This window comes from Magnolia sinica, chromosome 16, assembly GCF_029962835.1.
Source record: "Magnolia sinica isolate HGM2019 chromosome 16, MsV1, whole genome shotgun sequence".
Lineage (NCBI taxonomy): Eukaryota > Viridiplantae > Streptophyta > Magnoliopsida > Magnoliales > Magnoliaceae > Magnolia > Magnolia sinica.
The window spans coordinates 22128689-22146275 of record NC_080588.1 but is presented as its reverse complement, the minus strand read 5'-3'; the positions used below and the strand labels follow the sequence as shown (position 1 = coordinate 22146275).

Below are 17587 nucleotides of genomic sequence, written 5' to 3'. Positions count from 1 at the left end.
ACTTCTGCTCCCTTTATCAACAATTTACAAAAAAAAAAAAAAAAAGAAAAGAAAAGAAAAGAAGTGTAGGTCATAGTTTTAAAGACCACGATGAATCTTAGTATTTTTATGATTTTTGAATGTTATTCTGACAAAGTAGCCATGACCCTGCCTATTTGCTTTCACGGGCAAGCAGTTCTCTTGCAAAGTGGTGCAAATTTGGAAAGGCACTTCTGTTATGTTAGAGCCCCTGCAGCACTACATATTTTCTTTCAGGCGCCAGCGGTTCTCGTATTTTTGAAGCATGCATCTTTTAAGGATGTATGAATTAAAGAGAAAAATTAAAATAAGAATCTGAACTAACATTGAGTCTAGTAATTAAAAAAGAAAAAAGAAAGAAAGAAAGAGAACTTAAGATCTAAACTAAATGGAATGGCAGGTGCTTTAATTAGGTCACAAGATGAATAATTTTAGTTGAAAAGGCCTCCGCAAGAAGACGCTACTTATTAAAACAATCCATGCTTTTTAACCATCATTACAGCATTTAATTATTTACACACAATGTTGCTATACAAATGTAGATTGGAGTTTCAGAAACTACCCACAATGAAGGTGGTGTGAACAAATTAAGATTCACATTCTTCTGAAGCTAGGCATGGAGATGCAATTGGGAGGTGTGCCTGCTCACTCACAAAAGGGCATGGCCATCAAAGTAAGGCCCCTCAAGATCATTGAATTGAGATTCCATAACAAATGGGACACAAGAATTTCAGCTTGCTTTTTCGGACAGAGCGGTGACGAGATCGGCTCGAGCTTTATCCAGGGCATTCGACAGATTCTCGGGCTTCCTTCCACCTGCTTGGGCAAAATTAGGCCTACCACCGCCTCCCCCTCCACATGTCCTAGCAATACCTCCTATAAACTTCCCTGCTTGGATCCCCATATCAACGATCCCAGGAGTAAATGAAGCCACCAAACTCACCTTCCCTTCACCTGGGCAAGAGCCCAAAACCACAGCTGCAGGATCTTCCAGAGACTCAACAAGATATTCAGCAGCACTCTTTAGCGAATCAGCATCCATATCATCCATATTCTCAACAAGAACCCTGAATAATTGTTTTTTCCCTTAGAAAGGTCAAATTATCAATCATGGAAACAATACTTTGGTATTTTTTATTCACATGAGTAGCATTACCTGATCTTGGAAGTTCCTATTGGAAAGGCTTTGCTTGCAACCATTGATGCTTTGTATACAGCTGCTTTAGTGCGTAATGCTGAAACTTCACTCCTCACCGTTCGTAGCTCCTCCAACAGGCTTTCTACCCTCCCTGTTACATCTTCAGCTTTTACCTTGAAAAATGATAGTTCATGTTAGCATTGTAACATTGTCAAGGAAATGTATCAGAAAGCAATAGCAAAGTAACAGTATTCACATAGAGATTTCCTTTCTTATTTTATTCGTATTACTGCCAACAACAACAATATATAGTAATTGTAATAGTAAAAAATAAAAGATGTTAAATATTAATTTTGAAGCTGATGGGACAATGAGTCTTAAGTAACTATTTCTGGTGTATAGGTTAACAAGTTGCTTTGATAGCCGAGGTATGCAAACAAAGTTGGACAATACAACTTCTATTTATTCATGCTTGCATTTATCTTCTTCTGCATTCATGGCACCTGAACTGAACAGTCATGGAATTAGCAGCTACTGAAGTCTCCACATTCTTAAAAACTTTGTGCCCATCATTATTAAAAATTTAAAAAAAACCAGACACAATCATGTCCAAATAAAAGCAAACCCACATCAGTAATGTGCTCCATGAAGTTTCCATCATTAACTAGTCATGCTAAACTACAATCTTGCACCATTCTTGTTCAAAAAAGCTATTAGTCCTGCTTAAATGCCCTGCCCTATTATCTGTTCGTAGCAACAATGCACTCAACACAATGTGCACACCCATCTGAAAAGGATTTCTTTAAAGATAAATAAGGTTGCGTGGTCAATTGTTAAAAGTGGTGGATATAACTCAGATTGGACTGTAAACTTGGAACAAGGTCTTGATCAATGTTTTAAATATCGACGATATTGGCCAATATATCCCACGATATATCTTGTATCCCACTTGTGCGATACGAAACACACATGTAGTGCCGATATATCCCACATGTTCGATCTGGTGCACATTTTCAATTTCCAATCCCTTTTTTTTTTTTTTTTTTTTTTTGAAATTATGTTAAATCATTGTTAAATGGTTATAAATCCATTGGTTCTTCATGTTTTGCATGAAAAATCTAGGAGTTTGAGCTTTGATTTCGATATCCATTGGTTCTTCTTGTTTTCCAAGTTTTTTATTTTTTTCCAAAATTTTCCTTCAACCAGCTATCAATTGAGACTAATTTCGAAGTGTTTAGGAGTATTTGATGAAATGATCATCACATACACTCTAATTTGAAATTTGAGTGTAGGTGGTCCGATTTGGCGAAAATTGAGGAAAATTCGAAATTTCCCCAATTTCTCCCAAATTGCTTGCAATCTTGCACTCCAAACATGAAATCAAGCATGTATGAGGGCCGATCTACCCATTTGTTACGTCTTTGTCAATTTTTGAAAAAATAAAAATCATTTTTAATTAAATTGTGTGTGTGTGTGTGTGTGTGTGTGTGTGAATTTTCCCTTCAACCAGTTGTCAATTGAGACTAATTTCAAAGTATTTAAGAGTGTTTGATGAAATGATCATCACATATGCTCTAAATGTTATGTATTCAATTTGAATATAGTTGCATTAGTTTACTTAGACAACGCATAGCTTAGGACCCTATACAAAGGAAACCTATTATGAGCACTTCTTTTTTTAGATGTTATGGTTTAAAAGTGTGTATTAAGGTCCTTTTTAACAATCCCTGAGGTTTCATTGAAAAATTCAACCATTTTCCCAATGTTTCCCAAAAAGTGCGATAAATTACCCGATACAAACGATATATCCCATGCAATAATCGATACGTATCTGTATTCCAAGGATGTGATACGTAAAGCGATACCGATATTTCGAACACTGGTCTTGATCAAGGCATCCGAGCACTATACAAGTTTATCGAAGGGGGAGAGCTGAGGCTCCAGCTTCATTATAGTCGGATGATCATTACATGGGGTTCAGTGGACCCAATTCGAGTTCTTAGCCGCATTAAAGACCCCACATGCATTGTTAAAAATCTTTGAAGGCCCCACACTGGGAAGATGCATGTGGGTTGCTTATTTGGAACTGATTGATACATCTATGGATTGTTTGGACGTCACCCAGCCTGACCTGGACCACATCTGTATGTTACAAACATATGACCATGTAGTTAGATATCTTGGACACATCAGTTTGGTGATCCGGACCATTGGATGTATTCGGAGACTTGTGTTTAGGAGTACGAACACTCTAGCCTGCATATCCGAGCCATGGACACATTGGACCACATTTACCCAGGCCGTTGATCACGTGTGGATGTATCTGTTGCACATTGGAGATCATCCTCATGCAGTGTGGCACATCTTTATTTTTACATTATTTTCAGTTCCATTTTAGGTTATTAGAGATTATGTTTTAATAGTGACTGTTAATAGATTCGGATGGTAAAAAATAGTTCTAGACTTAGGGTTTGCTTTTTAGCAAGAAAACTTCTTGTGAATGGAATTTGCAGTGAAGCCATTGGAGTGATTCCATTAAATATTTTCTTTCTTCTTTCTCAAACCCTAACTCCATCGTCATCAACTCAACTCATCACCGACCAAACTGACCCAACCCCACCACACCATTCATATGACTGTACAAACATGCCTGTACACTGCACGGACTTGTCCATACAGTTGAACGACCTCCCCTTCATTGATCATTTTTCTTCTTCTCTATTTTATAAAGCCTCAACCCTAGCCTTTCATAAAATCCTAAATTCCCAATTTCTTGATTTCCAAACCAAAACCCTAATCCATTCAAATCCTAGCACAGCGCAAGTGAATCGTCGAATCTAAAACGAATCCTATGCTAGATAGAAGTTCTACCTTCCATTGGGCCATGTCCAATCAGTAGCTTTAGGGATCTATTTTGTGGGATTGTGATGTGGTCTTGAACTTGAGCTTAATTGAATATTTGATTTCTCTAAAATTGTGGCAGATTAGCTTTATTTTATGTTTTGATTTATTTTGGTAATCCGTTAATTAATTTATTTGCATCATCTTAGTTTAGGTCATCCATCCTGCATCAAATCTTGGTACCAGAGCCTAGGTTAGCATAGGGTTTAGTGAGTTCGTTGCATTTAGAGTTTGGGTTTTCATATTGTCGCATCTAAAGTTAACAACTTTTTTCATCTTCATCACATTGCGTTTAAGAATTTAGTTGTCAGCCCTTCCCAGTTAGCGTGCCTAGTTTATGCCCACCCGTAGTGGGGTAGTTTTGGTAACACCCCACAATGAATTCAGAATAGCTTACCGAGGCTATCAATGCCATCAATAACCTTCTTGCGACCATTGAAGCCTAAAGACTAAATAACCTCCCGTAACCAATTGACAGTCCTTTGGAATGAGACCAATACTCGCATGATCGAGTTGGAAACTTCTCTCCATGCAGACCATGAAAATTTGGAAGATGAGCAATCTCAGGCGGGATGCCAAGGTGGAGGACGTGAGAGAGGGAGTGGTCGAGGTGTTGGCCGTGGTGGAGGGCATACCCAACCGTCACTTGGAGAGTACTAAACCCACCCTGATCCTGATGAGCGAGTGATGAAGAACGTAAAAAATGAAGTGTCCAGTTATGACGGTTGCTTGAACCCAAAGGGATTCCTTGACTTGCTTGCAGACATGGATCATTATTTTGAGTGGTACGATATGCCTAATAGCCGTCGAGTGAGGTTCGCCAAGATGAAGTTGGTAGGCCAAGCCAAACTGTTTCGGATGAATTTGAGCGGAAGATTGAGAGGTCTAGTGAAGATCCAATCTCACAATGGACTGACATGAAAGAGATATTAAATGAAAAGTATCTCCCCCTCTCTTACCGCTAGAGGCTTGTGGATCAGTGGTAGTCCCTCCACCAGGGATCTATGCCCGCGGTTGATTACATCGCAAAATTTGATGAGTATATGATGCGATGTAACATCAAGGAGGACCAGTTAGTGACCATTTCCCGCTTCGAAATGCGCCTCCGACTTGAGCTTCAGTGTGAGCTCATTCCTCACGACATCAACACCTTAGAGCATGCATATCAAATAATGCAAGAACTAGAGCGGGATCCGAAACCGCAATTCTTGAGGCAATTCGACTCACGTGATTCCAATGTCAAGGCCAATCCCCAAGGAGTTAAGCCTAATTTTGGGAGTCATTCTAGAGCCCCTTCTAGCACTTCGTCCAACAACCGAGATGTGAAGGGTAAAAGTTTAGCTAGTACTAGCTGAATAGGAGGTGAGCAAGTGTAGTGGTACAACTGCCAATGATACGACCATTTCACATACTAACACCCTATGAAAGAGTGAAATAAGTCCCTCGTGATTGGCGAGTTGGATGGGGATGATTAGGGTGATTATGAAGAAGAAATCTATGAGCCCGAAGTTAGTGCTCATGATGAAGAAGCTAAAGAAGTTGAGGCCACGTCACTTACAATTGTTAGATGCACGTTGGCCCAAGCCAAAGAAAGTGATGCTTGGCATAGGAATTCAATTATCCATACTTACACCAAGTATGGCGACACAAATTGTAAAGTAATAATTGATAGTGGTAGTTGCACCAATATGGTCTCCACTAGCACTATATCTCGTTTTGGTTTAAAGCTTGTCCCTCACCCTCAGCCGAGTTTCATGGGTTGATGCATCCTCGATGCCAGTTTCTTAGCGGTGTCTTGTTCCCATTTAGTTTTCTTCCTACAAAAACACACTATGGTGTGATTTTTTGCCTATGGATGCAGGCCACATCATTTTGGGCAAACCTTGATTGTATGATTGTGATAATACATTATTTGGCCGTTCGAATACGTGTTCTTTTATTTATGAAGGAAAGAGGATCATGTTAATTTACGAAGGAAAGATGATCATGTTAAATCCTTTGCAGCCTAAAAGCACTTTGGATAAGGAGGACGACATAAAGAAGGGTGACTCGAAAGATGTGAAGAAGTCTCAACCTAAGTCTCTCCACATAATAAACACCAAAGAATTTGAAAGAGAGGCTAGAGTTTATTCGATGGTGTACACCCTTGTGCCGAGAGAGGTTATCTCCGAGGTTAGCGTAAAGTTGCCACCTGAGGTGATTCCGGTATTGGAGGAGTTCCATGATGTTTTCACAGAGGATCTACTGAATAAGCTTCTAACCATGCGGAACATTCAGCATGCTATTGATTTAGTCCCCGGGTCGATTCTACCAAACCTCCCCCACTACCGAATGAACCCCGTGGAGCATGTAGAATTGAAGAAGCAAGTTGACGAGCCTCTTAGGAAATGGCTCATCCAAGAAAGTTTCGAGTCCGTGTGTCGTACCAACCCTCCTCACGCCTAAGAAAAATGGCATATGGCGAATTGTAACGTCTCAGAAAAATCCGTACAAGGACCCGAGTACCACCTCAGGCAGAAATTACCCAGGACTAAAACCTTTAGAAAATTAGGTTAATGTTAGCAAGTGCTAAACTAGAGTGCTTGTGAAATTAGCACTAATCACTTTAAATATGATCTGCAAGACCCAAAACGTGCAGAATCATTGATGCTACATTACCCTGAAATCTAAAGTCCATCCCTAAACCCGGATGCTCTTGGGAGCATCCTGAAACTTCGCATCGGACCTGGACCGCACGTCGAAAGTCCGATTACCCCGAAACTATACGGATGTGACCGCATTACTGGACTTGACAACCCCTTCGGAAATCAAGTCCTAACTGTGTCTAGAAATGCACAACTTGAGCCCGGGGCAAAGTGTGTGAGAAATGTGAAAATATTTAGAAATAAAATCTGAATTTAAGTAATCTGAGTCGTGTCGCTTGCGGGTCAAATATAAGGATTCAGACCATCAGAATCTGACCCAAATACACCCTCGGATCAGGAGAAATGTCCCACACATGTCAGTGTACTTGTGGCCCTGATGGAGTGCCGGTGACCGTTAAACTGAAACTGGTCCGCTACGGCTGATTTGTAAATCCGATCAGAATGAAAACTCAGCCTGACCTAGATCCATGGTCAGGGAGCTTAAGTCGGACCGCACGTGGAAAAGGGGCCACCAGAAGTGCTTCGTTGGACCGGAACAGTCTATATTTGGATATAACCTAAGTATACCTTGGCCCTGGGGCTATTCCCATCAAACCTGAGCCTATGTAAGGACCTTAAACCCTCTCTCTCTCACCCCATACGAATTTGAGAAACCCTAGGGGAGAGAGGAGAGAAGAGAAGGGAAAAGAGAGAAAGTGAGAGTGAGAGTTAGAGAATCTTTCTGGTATTCGATCCTACTATTCTACGCACTCAACTACCTTTCCTGTGTCGCTATACAGGCGATTCCGATTCCGTTCTTAAGTAAGAAAACCTAACCCTAATCTATTTTAGGGTTTCAAATAGTGTAAGTTATGAAATAGCTTAGCTAATTTATGCTATAGGTTGCCAATCTGCCGTAGACAAAGACTTAGCTTTAAAACTGAGTTCGTTACAAGTCTACCGGCGAAAGGTGTGGACTATAAACGTATAGGTTATGGTTTTCAAGGCTTTCAATGTCGGTTAATGGTTTATTACTGATGTGGGTGCTATTTCACATACCAAATGCAATGTTTGTTTCGTATTTCAGATATATATGAACTATATGGAGTTTAGGGTATTTCATGTATTTGTAGAAAAGGGACGTATACGTATGGAATTTGAACGTGTGTTTGCCATGATTAATTGTCATGTGGTTATGCTAGTTGTATGTGTAACAACTCCTCGGCGAAAGGATTTGGCCCAGTATGTGTTACGGCCAACATACGTCATGTATGTTGAAGTGTGTAGACTAAGTGTTTGTCGAAATGTCTGAGTGAATTTGGAATCATGATTAATACTTGTTATGATAGATGTTGGTTAATACATGATTGTTGTATGTGTCGTAACTCCTATGCGAAAGGATTTGCTATAATATGCGTTTCAAGTAAATAAATCTATGTATGTTGGAATATGTAGTCTAAGTGTTTGTATAAATGTTTGAATGATCAGGCATGTAGTATTTGTACTTTCCATGGGTGTTGAGATAAGATTCTCAACTACCTTAACGATGTGTATGATTTCCTTCATGTAATTTGTATTCTTTGTCTGCTCTACTTAGACACTGCATATGTGTGAATTCATGTTTTAGTTGAAATCCATCAAATGCTCACATGCTTGTATGATTGGAATTGTTGATCCATTACTGTTTTGTTTAGCTTGTATAATTATCTGTTATAATTGAATGTGTCTGGGACTACGGAATAGTCCAGGCAATTGGTAACAGGCACTGAATAGGTGGCTGAAGTTGTCTCGCCACATAGGACGTGTTCGATGAACCCGAGTCGTACCTTAGTTGTCGGCAGTGGTTAGGTCACACAGAGTGCTTACGCACTTCATGTCGGTCAATTCAACGTGCGCTCGTACTAGTCGAGCTCGTCAAGTAACCCGATTGACTCGATATATGTTCACTATGTATGGACGCTACTGTTTGAATCTAGGGTACCAAACTTACCAGTGAAAATCCCTTAAAACCTTGGTACCTTGATCCGCTAAGACTTATGAGCCGGGCATGGTATGGGACATCGTGGTCGAGCTGTCGTCCTACGCTGGGGTGACGAGCCTCCCCGTAGTGACCAGTGAGCAACCCAGACTCGTGAGTCGAATACGGTGGTATGGGACACTGTATTCGAGCTGTCAGCCTACACTGATAAGGTGACGAGCCCTTTGTAGTGACCTCGAGCGTACGCTAAAACTGCGTAGAGGCGACGAGCCCTTACGTAGCAACAAGAGTACACTAGGCCTGCACTGATAAGGTGACGAGCCCTTTGTAGCAACCTAGAACCGTATCATCGTATGAGATTTACTAGGATTGACGACCCTAGAATGGATCATTGTTTGAGAATTGATATAAGTGAGGTACCTTAGCTTCCCAATCCTGCTGTATGAAAAGGACTAATAAGAACTTGGTAATTATATTCATGCACCACATTGCATGTGTCATTTGGCGATGTGTAGAGAGCACGAGGAAGTGACTAACATGCGCGACCGTTAGATGAAGATTGCTGAGGGAGTGCAGGCGAGGGCATACATCATTTATACATACCATTCCTGTATTAATCAGAGTATCTAGGGATGTTCGATTGTATTGCTTTATTATTACTGCTTGACTGAATTGATAACATGTTAACCTTTGCTTTATTGTTCCACTGAGTTGATCACTCACTCCCACGTTACGGGACAGTGTTTTAAACACCAACCAAACCCTGTTATAGGTTCAGATGATGGCGCAGCCTACGAGGTGGAGCCGGACTTTGAAGATGATGAGGAGGCATTCTCATATATGCAGTATTCAGGCGGGTTCTCTTTGACCGTTCAAAATCGACGAGGCTTCAGGCTTATACTTGTAGTAGACTCTTACATTTTTGACATTTTATATTTTGAAACAATAGATGTAATTATTGACCTGGCAATGCATACATACTTTGGGGACCTAAACTAGTCTATCATGTTATACATATTTGTTTCAGTCTTCCGCTTACGTATTACAACTGTCCCCTGATTATGATTTCCTGATTTGGCTTAATCTTATTCATGTTTTATGCACTAATACAAATAATATTTAATCATCATTAAATATATGTTGCATAAGTGATGTGTTGGAATTCGAGAGTTGGACTTTTACTCGACTCCCGATTTTCAGGGCGTTACATCGTATCTCTTGGTTTATATAGATATTACCCACACACGACCTATGCTGACACATTTAGACCTATGTGGGTGTGAGAAAAATGTAAAGACATGCTTAAGATTTCCAGTTTCGCCGATTGGCGAAAGTTACCAAAAACGATCGCCGAGATTGGGTTCGTACATGTCCGTGATTGCTTGAGGTGACCCCAGACCGCTTCTAGACCATCAATCGATGGGTTTAGACCATAATTTACCCAATCCCAGCCTTCAACAATCGAGAAAATACGAACTTACATTAGAAATTTCTCGAAATAACCCGAACGACTCAAAATGGAGTCGGGGGCCAAACGAAATAATTCCAGGGGGACCCCGGGTGGGTCCCACACGTTTTGGAGTCCAGGGGGCAGGAGGACCTCGCCCAAAGGGCGAGCCCTCGCCAGAATGTTCAGAGACCGGCGAGGGCCTCGCCGGCTAGCGAGCCTGGCTGGGCAGGCCGGTTCGGGCCGACGCCCCTGGGGTGTTGTGTGGTCCACTGATATGTGTTGGGTCAATTTAAAACCCTCCAAACATACCTCCCCTTCATAATCTACCCCTCCAAGTTTCCCTTTTTCTTCCAAACTCTTTGGTTCTCTCTCAAATCTCTCCTCTATTCACCCATTTCATCATTTTTCTTCAACACATACACCCCCCACCGTTTTCCACCAAAACCCCCTCCTATCTCTCTCTTTGCCTTTGATTTGAGAGCACAAATCCCTCATTTGTGTCCCACATACCTTCAAGTTCAACAACCCCTCCTTTTTCCACCTATCTTCTCTTTTCCATGGCCTTGTTCGAGCTTGTGATGGCTATTTTTTCAATTTCCACGCTTCTTTCTCTCATGGGGAAGAAGAGGACGCCTACGGATGAGGCCGGGCCTAGTCGCCCTACTCGTTCAAGGAGGCCTAGAGGCGCCGCTACAAGTGCTAATGTTGATCGGGAGATATGGACCAAGCGGAAGCTTAATCCCCAGGCTCCCCTCGAAAGGATCCTCCTGACGGATATGTCTCATGGGAGATTTCAGGGTCGCAGGGTCCTCTTTGAAGCTCATGTGGATGAGAGGCTCTTCGGGCAATATCTGGTGATGGATCGCCTGGTGAAGCCGGGCGGGGTCCTGTGTTCGAGGGTGAGTACCGTGCAAACGTGGGCACAGTCCGAGCCTTCTACGCCCACATTCGAGAGCTTACGTGGAGCCCTTGCAGTTCAAGATCCCTGTTGGTAGAGATCGGGAGGCCACAATTGATGCTTGGTTGATAGCTCGGCTTATGAAGATGCTGCTTGGCGAACTGCATGCAAGCGAGAAGAATTTGAAGAGTGTACGTGAAAGGGATCGCCGCACGCGATTCCTTTGTGGACAACTAGCTCGCTGGAATCCGAACAACAGTCTCCTAGCAACTAACATGACTGATGACTTCCGCCTGCTCCACCACATCTTCACGTACAACGTGTACCTTAGGTGGAGCAACCGCAGCGAATGCACCCGTCTAATGGTAGCTTTCCTGTACTAAGTAGGGCAGGAAGAGAAGTTGTGTGTGCCTATGCACGTTTTGCGGCAGATAGTTCTTACCACACGCTCCACTAGAGCGTCTAATTCGCTCCCATTCAACCGACTCATATGCAAGATTGCACGGGAGTTTGGCTATAGACTTGGGGGCGGAAGTGCCGGTGCCGACCTATTACATCAACGAGGCTACTCTCAACCAGATGGAAATTGGGCCACGGCAGCGACAAGCCCGCCTCGATGAGAGTGAGGACGAGACGGCTAGTGAAGAGTATGATAGCGAGGAGGAAAGCAGAGAGGAGATAGAAGAAGAATAGGAGGAAGAAGTGGAGGCTCAAGACACGGATGAGAGCTCCCCTCCTACGGCAACGGAGCATGACCCTAGTCGGGCTGTTAGGGATGCCCGTCTAGTTCGACTTGAGGGCCAGGTTGCCCTGCGACAGGAGATCATTGATACTCGGGCCCTCGTGAAGCACAAGTTCAAGAAGGTGACCCGCACCTTGAAAGCTATCCTGCGTTGCTTGCAGGATAAGGGCGCCCCTTCTCCGTCGCCAGACTCAGATGTCTAGTCATCCATGTCGTTGCCCAGTAGTTTGCTTTGTTGCTGTCTTAGAATGTTTATGTTTTAATGTTTAAGTGCTTAGTAGTATCGTAGCTAAATAGTGTGTTTGTGTTTGTTAGTTGTCTTAATGTTAGCAGCTTTACTCGTAATAGCTCATATGCGTTTCCTGTCATGATTCATGTTATGATATATCTCATGTAATTGTGACAATTTTGGTAAATGAAATGCATGAAGTTTCTTTAAACTGTGTAAATGATATGTGGTTGAGGTTGTGGGCATGCTGAATCTGACCTGGGTTGCACCCCATGTTGTATATAGGGAATGCCACCTAAGGCCACACGGAGTACGGCATGTCTCTCTTGGCGATTCGTTTGACGGGGCACCTCCCCTAAGCGATAGTCATACAGACCCCAGTTAGGGCCCGTCTCCCTCTGACACAATGCCGGAATCTTAGCCGGCCACTGGCCCTACCAATGGGCCTACACCTGTTGTGCCACCGGTTCTAGAGCAGAACCATGCGTCGTTGGAGCAGATGATGTTGTTGATGCAACAGCAACAGATACAGTAACACCAGCAGCAAGCACAGCAGCAGCAGCAGTTTTTGACCACCATGGCGGAGATTTTTGCCCAAAGCATGGGTGTGGCTTCGCCTGCTCCTTTTCCACCCCTTGCTGGGAATGCAGGTGTCAGCGGCCACCTTGAGCGATTCCAGCGCTTATGGCTCCATACCTTTGCGAGTACTCACAGACCCGAGGAGGCCAAGTATTGGCTTGACTGCATCTCTAAGATGCTAAAGCCGCTGCACTGCACAGAGTCCGAGCAGGTGAAGTTGGTAACCTTCATGTTCGAGAAGGAGGCCAGCTTATGGTGGGATAGTGTCCTCCGTATTGTTGCAGTTGGACACATATAGATGTGGACAGATTTTGAGACCCGCTTCCATGAGAAGTACTATCCCGTCACCTACCGCCACGAGAAGGAGAGTGAGTTCCTTCGCCTCCGACAGGGAGGGATGACAGTGGTTGAGTATGAGAACAAGTTCCTTGTGTTGGGCAGGTACGCCCCGTTGATTTTGTCAGATGAGCCGATGCGTATGTGGCGTTTTTCTGAGGGTTTGCGACCAGATATTCGGTTGAAGATATGCTGCACTAGCATACCTAGCTATTTTGAGCTAGTGAGCATGTCTATGAGGGTCGAGCAGGACGAGGACAGGCAGTCCCATATGCGAGTACCGATGGCTCCTAGGCCGCGACCTGAGATTCAGAGCAGACCATTCCTCGGGAAGAGGCCGCGAGCAGATTCACCGCCGAGACTGATGGCTCCACCTGCCCTTGTGAGGCGACCTGATGTGTGGTGTCCTATTGCAAGAGGCCAAGCCACATGGAGGTGACTTGCTTCACCAGGATGAGGGATAGCGGCTTCTCACCACCCCAGAGGATCAACCGCCAGCTTTCCCAGGCTATATCAGCACCACCTCTACGCTCGGCACCAGCTCATCCATCATTCCGGCCACCCGTACCTCGATCTAGGCCGCCTCAGCGACCTATGGCTCCTCAGCCCAACCGATCTCAGCAGGCGCGCGTCCATGCACTTACAGCGGAAGCGCCTGATTCTACAGCTACCGTACCTTTGGCCTTCGAGCTCACCGCCCACATTGAAGGTACCCCTATATTTCTGTTGGTGGATACGGGATCCACTATATCCGTGATATCATGTTCTGCAGTCCAGCGCTTAGGGCTGAAGACGACTCCGATGGTTGGGGTGCGAGTTATCGCAGCACCAGGGACTTTTACGGATGCCACCAAGATGTGTGAGGGTTGCTTGATAGATCTAGGGAGCAAGACGATATGAATTGACTTGATTGTCACCACGATATACCATTTTGACGCCATCTTTGGTATGGATTGGTTGACTGAAGTGAGGGCCGAGATTGACTGCGAGACCCGATTGGTGACAGCTCACGGACCTGAGGGCACGCCCTTTACGTTCCCCGTGCAGGTCAGTTGCCCTTTTCGAGTCCTTTGTTATGCTTCCTTACTGAAGAATGTTGACGGCCCGGTACTTGAAGACACACTAGTGGTTCGAGAGTTTGAGGACGTGTTCAGTAAGATACCTGGACTACCTCCTCGGCGCGAGATCGACTTCACTATCGACCTTGTGCCCGATGCGACACCAATATCTCTTCCAACGTATCGCAAGGCTCCTTGTGAGATGAAGGAACTGAGGAAACAGATTGACGATCTGTTAGATGGTGGCTTCATACGGCCGAGTGTGTCTCCTTGGGGAGTACCCGTGTTATTTGTGAAGAAGAAGGACGGTTCACTGTGATTGTGTATTGATTATCGCAGGTTGAACCAAATGACAGTGAAGAACAAGTATCCCTTGCCCAGAATAGATGATCTGTTCGATCAGTTGAAAGGACGCAGTATTTTTTGAAGATCGATATATAGTCAGGGTATCATCAGTTGCGCGTCAGGGATGAGGACGTGCAAAAGACGGCTTTCAGGACCAGTTTTGGGCACTACGAGTTTCTCGTGATGTCGTTCGGCCTTACGAACGCACCAGCTGTGTTCATGGACTTGATGAACAGGGTATTTCGGTCGTTCCTCTACCGATTCGTCACTGTGTTTATTGATGACATCCTGATATCCTCCAAGAGTCGGGAAGAGCACGAGGAACACCTGCGAGTAGTCTTGGATACTCTGAGGAAGAACCAGTTGTTTGCACATTACAAGAAGTGCGACTTTTGGAAAGAAGAAGTCAAGTTCCTAGGACATGTGGTGTTCAAGGAATGGATAACTGTGGACCTTGCTAAGGTAGCCGCAGTTCAGGACTGGGAGCAGCCTGGTTCAGTTACTGAGGTGAGGAGTTTTCTTGGTCTGGCAGGTTACAATCGAAGATTCATTCGGAATTTTTCGAAGATAGCCAGACCTTTGTCTCAGTTGACACGGAAAGATCTGAAGTTTGCCTGGAATGAAAAGGCAGAAGCAGCTTTTCAGGAGCTGAAGGACAAGTTGACGTCCGCCCCTGTGCTAGTATTGCCAGAGCAAGGGGTCAAGTATGTTATATATACAGACGCATCTCGTGTCGGTTTGGGTTGTGTCCTTATGCAAAAGGACAGGGTGATTGCATATGCCTCGAGACAGTTGAGGAAACACAACAAGAATTATACGACGCATGACCTGGAGTTAGGAGTCATCATCTTCGCACTGAAGCTCTGGAGACATTACCTCTACGGAGAGGAGTTCGAGCTCTTTTGCGACCGCAAGATCCTTAGGTACATATTCACGCAGAGAGATTTGAATATGAGGCAGCGACGATGGATGGAGACACTGAAGGACTTCAAGTTCGAAGTCTCTTACCATCCTGGCAAGGCCAACCTTGTGGCAGACGCGTTGAGCCGCAAGAAGGCATTGGCATTTGCGGCTCTGTTGATGATAGCAGAGTGGGACATGGTAGAGTTTGTGCGAGACTTTGAGCAGAAACTCACGGTGGAGGAGCCGTATGAGGGCATCGCACATATTCGAGTACAGCCCCTCATTGATGACAGGATCATCGCAGCTCAGGCAGACGATGAGCTATTGGTGAAGATGAGAGGGTAGGTTAGTGTAGATGAGGATTCAGAGTGGAGCGTTGGTACGGATGGGGGCTTACGTTACCGTGGCCGCCTATGCGTCCCGAACCTCCTTGACTTGAGGAAAGAAGTTCTTGAGGCCGCTCACGATTCTCGAATGGCTATGCATCCAGGTAGTACGAAGATGTATCGTGACATGAAGAGGTCGTACTGGTGGAACAATATGAAGGCTCAAATAGCAGATTACGTGTCTCGTTGTCTCACGTGCCAGCAGGTCAAGGCAGAACATCGCCGACCTCCTGGTTTGCTTCAGCCCACGCCTATAGCTGAATGGAAGTGGGACTTCATCTCTATGGATTTCATCTCAGGGCTGCCGAAGACGAAGAAGGGTTATGATTCTATTTGGGTGATCGTGGACCGGTTGACGAAATCGGCTCATTTCCTCCCTATTAGAGTTTCGAACTCTGCAGATGAGTTGGCCAGGTTGTACATTAAGGAGATTGTACGTCTGCATAGAGTTCCCTTGGAGAGCGTGTCGGACCGAGACACGCGATTCACATCTATCTTCTGGACGCGTATCCAGGAAGCGATGGGTGTGAAGTTGAAGTTCAGTACCGCGTTCCACCCACAGACTGACGGGCAGACGGAACGGGTGAATCAGATTCTGGAAGATATGTTGCGGGCCTGTGTGCTGGATTTCAAGGACAGTTGGGATGACTGTCTTCCCTATGCAGAGTTCGCATATAATAACAGCTTCCAGGCGAGTATTGGCATGACTCCTTACGAGGCACTGTATGGGCGCTAGTGCAGAACACCGCATTGCTGGGCAGAGGTTGGCGAGAAGAGCTTGATTGACCCGGAGTTAGTTCAGGCGACTTCAGAGAAAGTCGACATTATCAGGCGCCGACTTCTGACAACGCAGAGCAGACAGAAGAGCTACGCCAATACGAGGCAGCGACTGTTAGAGTTCGAGGTCGGAGACCATGTGTTCCTCAAAGTTTCCCCTATGAAGGGAGTCCTTCGGTTTGGTAAGAAGGGGAAGCTTACACCTCAATTCATTGGCCCATTCCAGATACTTGATCGAGTGGGGGCAGTAGCATACTACCTTGCTTTGCCCACACCACTCGCGGGCGTGCATAACGTATTTCATGTTTCTATGCTGAAGAAATACATTCCCGATCCTTCCCACATTATCAGATGGGAGCAGGTGCAGTTGAGTGAGGATGCTACATATATACTGCGATCGACGCGTATCCTAGACAGGAAGGAGCAGGTATTGCGTAGCAAAGTTATTCCACTTGTGAAAGTGCTGTGGACGCATCACACATAAGAAGAGGCTACTTGGGAGACAGAAGCCGAGATTCGAAAGAACTACCCTCAGATTCTTGAGTATGAAAAGGTACTAATTTCGAGGATGAATTTTTTTTAGGGGGGTAGATTGTAACGACTCGGAAAAATCCGTACAAGGACCCGAATACCACCTCAGGTAAAAATTACCTAGGACTAAAACCTTTAGAAAATTAGGTCAATGTTAGCAAGTGCTAAACTAGAGTGCTTGTGAAATTAGCACTAATCACTTTAAATATGATCTGCAAGACCCAAAACGTGCAAAATCATTGACGCTACATTACCCTGAAATCTAGAATCCATCCCTAAACCCGGTTGCTCTCGGGAGCATCCTGAAACTTCGTATCGGACCTGGACCGCACGTCAAAAGTCCGATTTTCCCGAAACTATACGAATATGACCGCATTACTGGACTTGACAAACTCCTCGAAAATCAAGTCCTAATTGTGTCTAGAAATGCACAACTTGAGCCCAGAGCAAAGTGTGTGAGAAACGTGAAAATATTTAGAAATAAAATCTGAATTTAAGTAATTTGAGTCGTGTCGCTTGCGGGTCAAATATAAGGATTCAAATTGTCAGAATCTGACCCAAATACACCCTCGGATTAGGAGAAATGTTCCACACATGTCGGTGTACTTGTGGCCCTGATCGAGTGCCGGTGACCATTAAACTGAAACTGGTCCGCCACGGCTGATATGTAAATCCGATCGGAATGAAAACTCAG

General features: G+C 44.4%; 1 protein-coding gene across 2 annotated transcripts in view; it reads right to left on the bottom strand.

Annotated features, from left to right (window-relative positions):
- Nucleotides 1-403: 403 nt before the first annotated feature.
- LOC131228688 (alanine--tRNA ligase, chloroplastic/mitochondrial) overlaps nucleotides 404-17587 on the bottom strand; it is a 132349-nt gene continuing 115165 nt past the window's right edge. For both annotated transcript variants that reach the window (XM_058224529.1, XM_058224530.1), the window contains exons 12-13: nucleotides 1175-1329; nucleotides 404-1085 (exon numbers count right to left, since the gene is read on the bottom strand). In XM_058224529.1, coding sequence (XP_058080512.1) covers nucleotides 749-1085; nucleotides 1175-1329 — 492 coding nt within the window. In that variant the 3' untranslated portion in view covers nucleotides 404-748. The remainder of the gene's footprint in view (nucleotides 1086-1174; nucleotides 1330-17587) is intronic.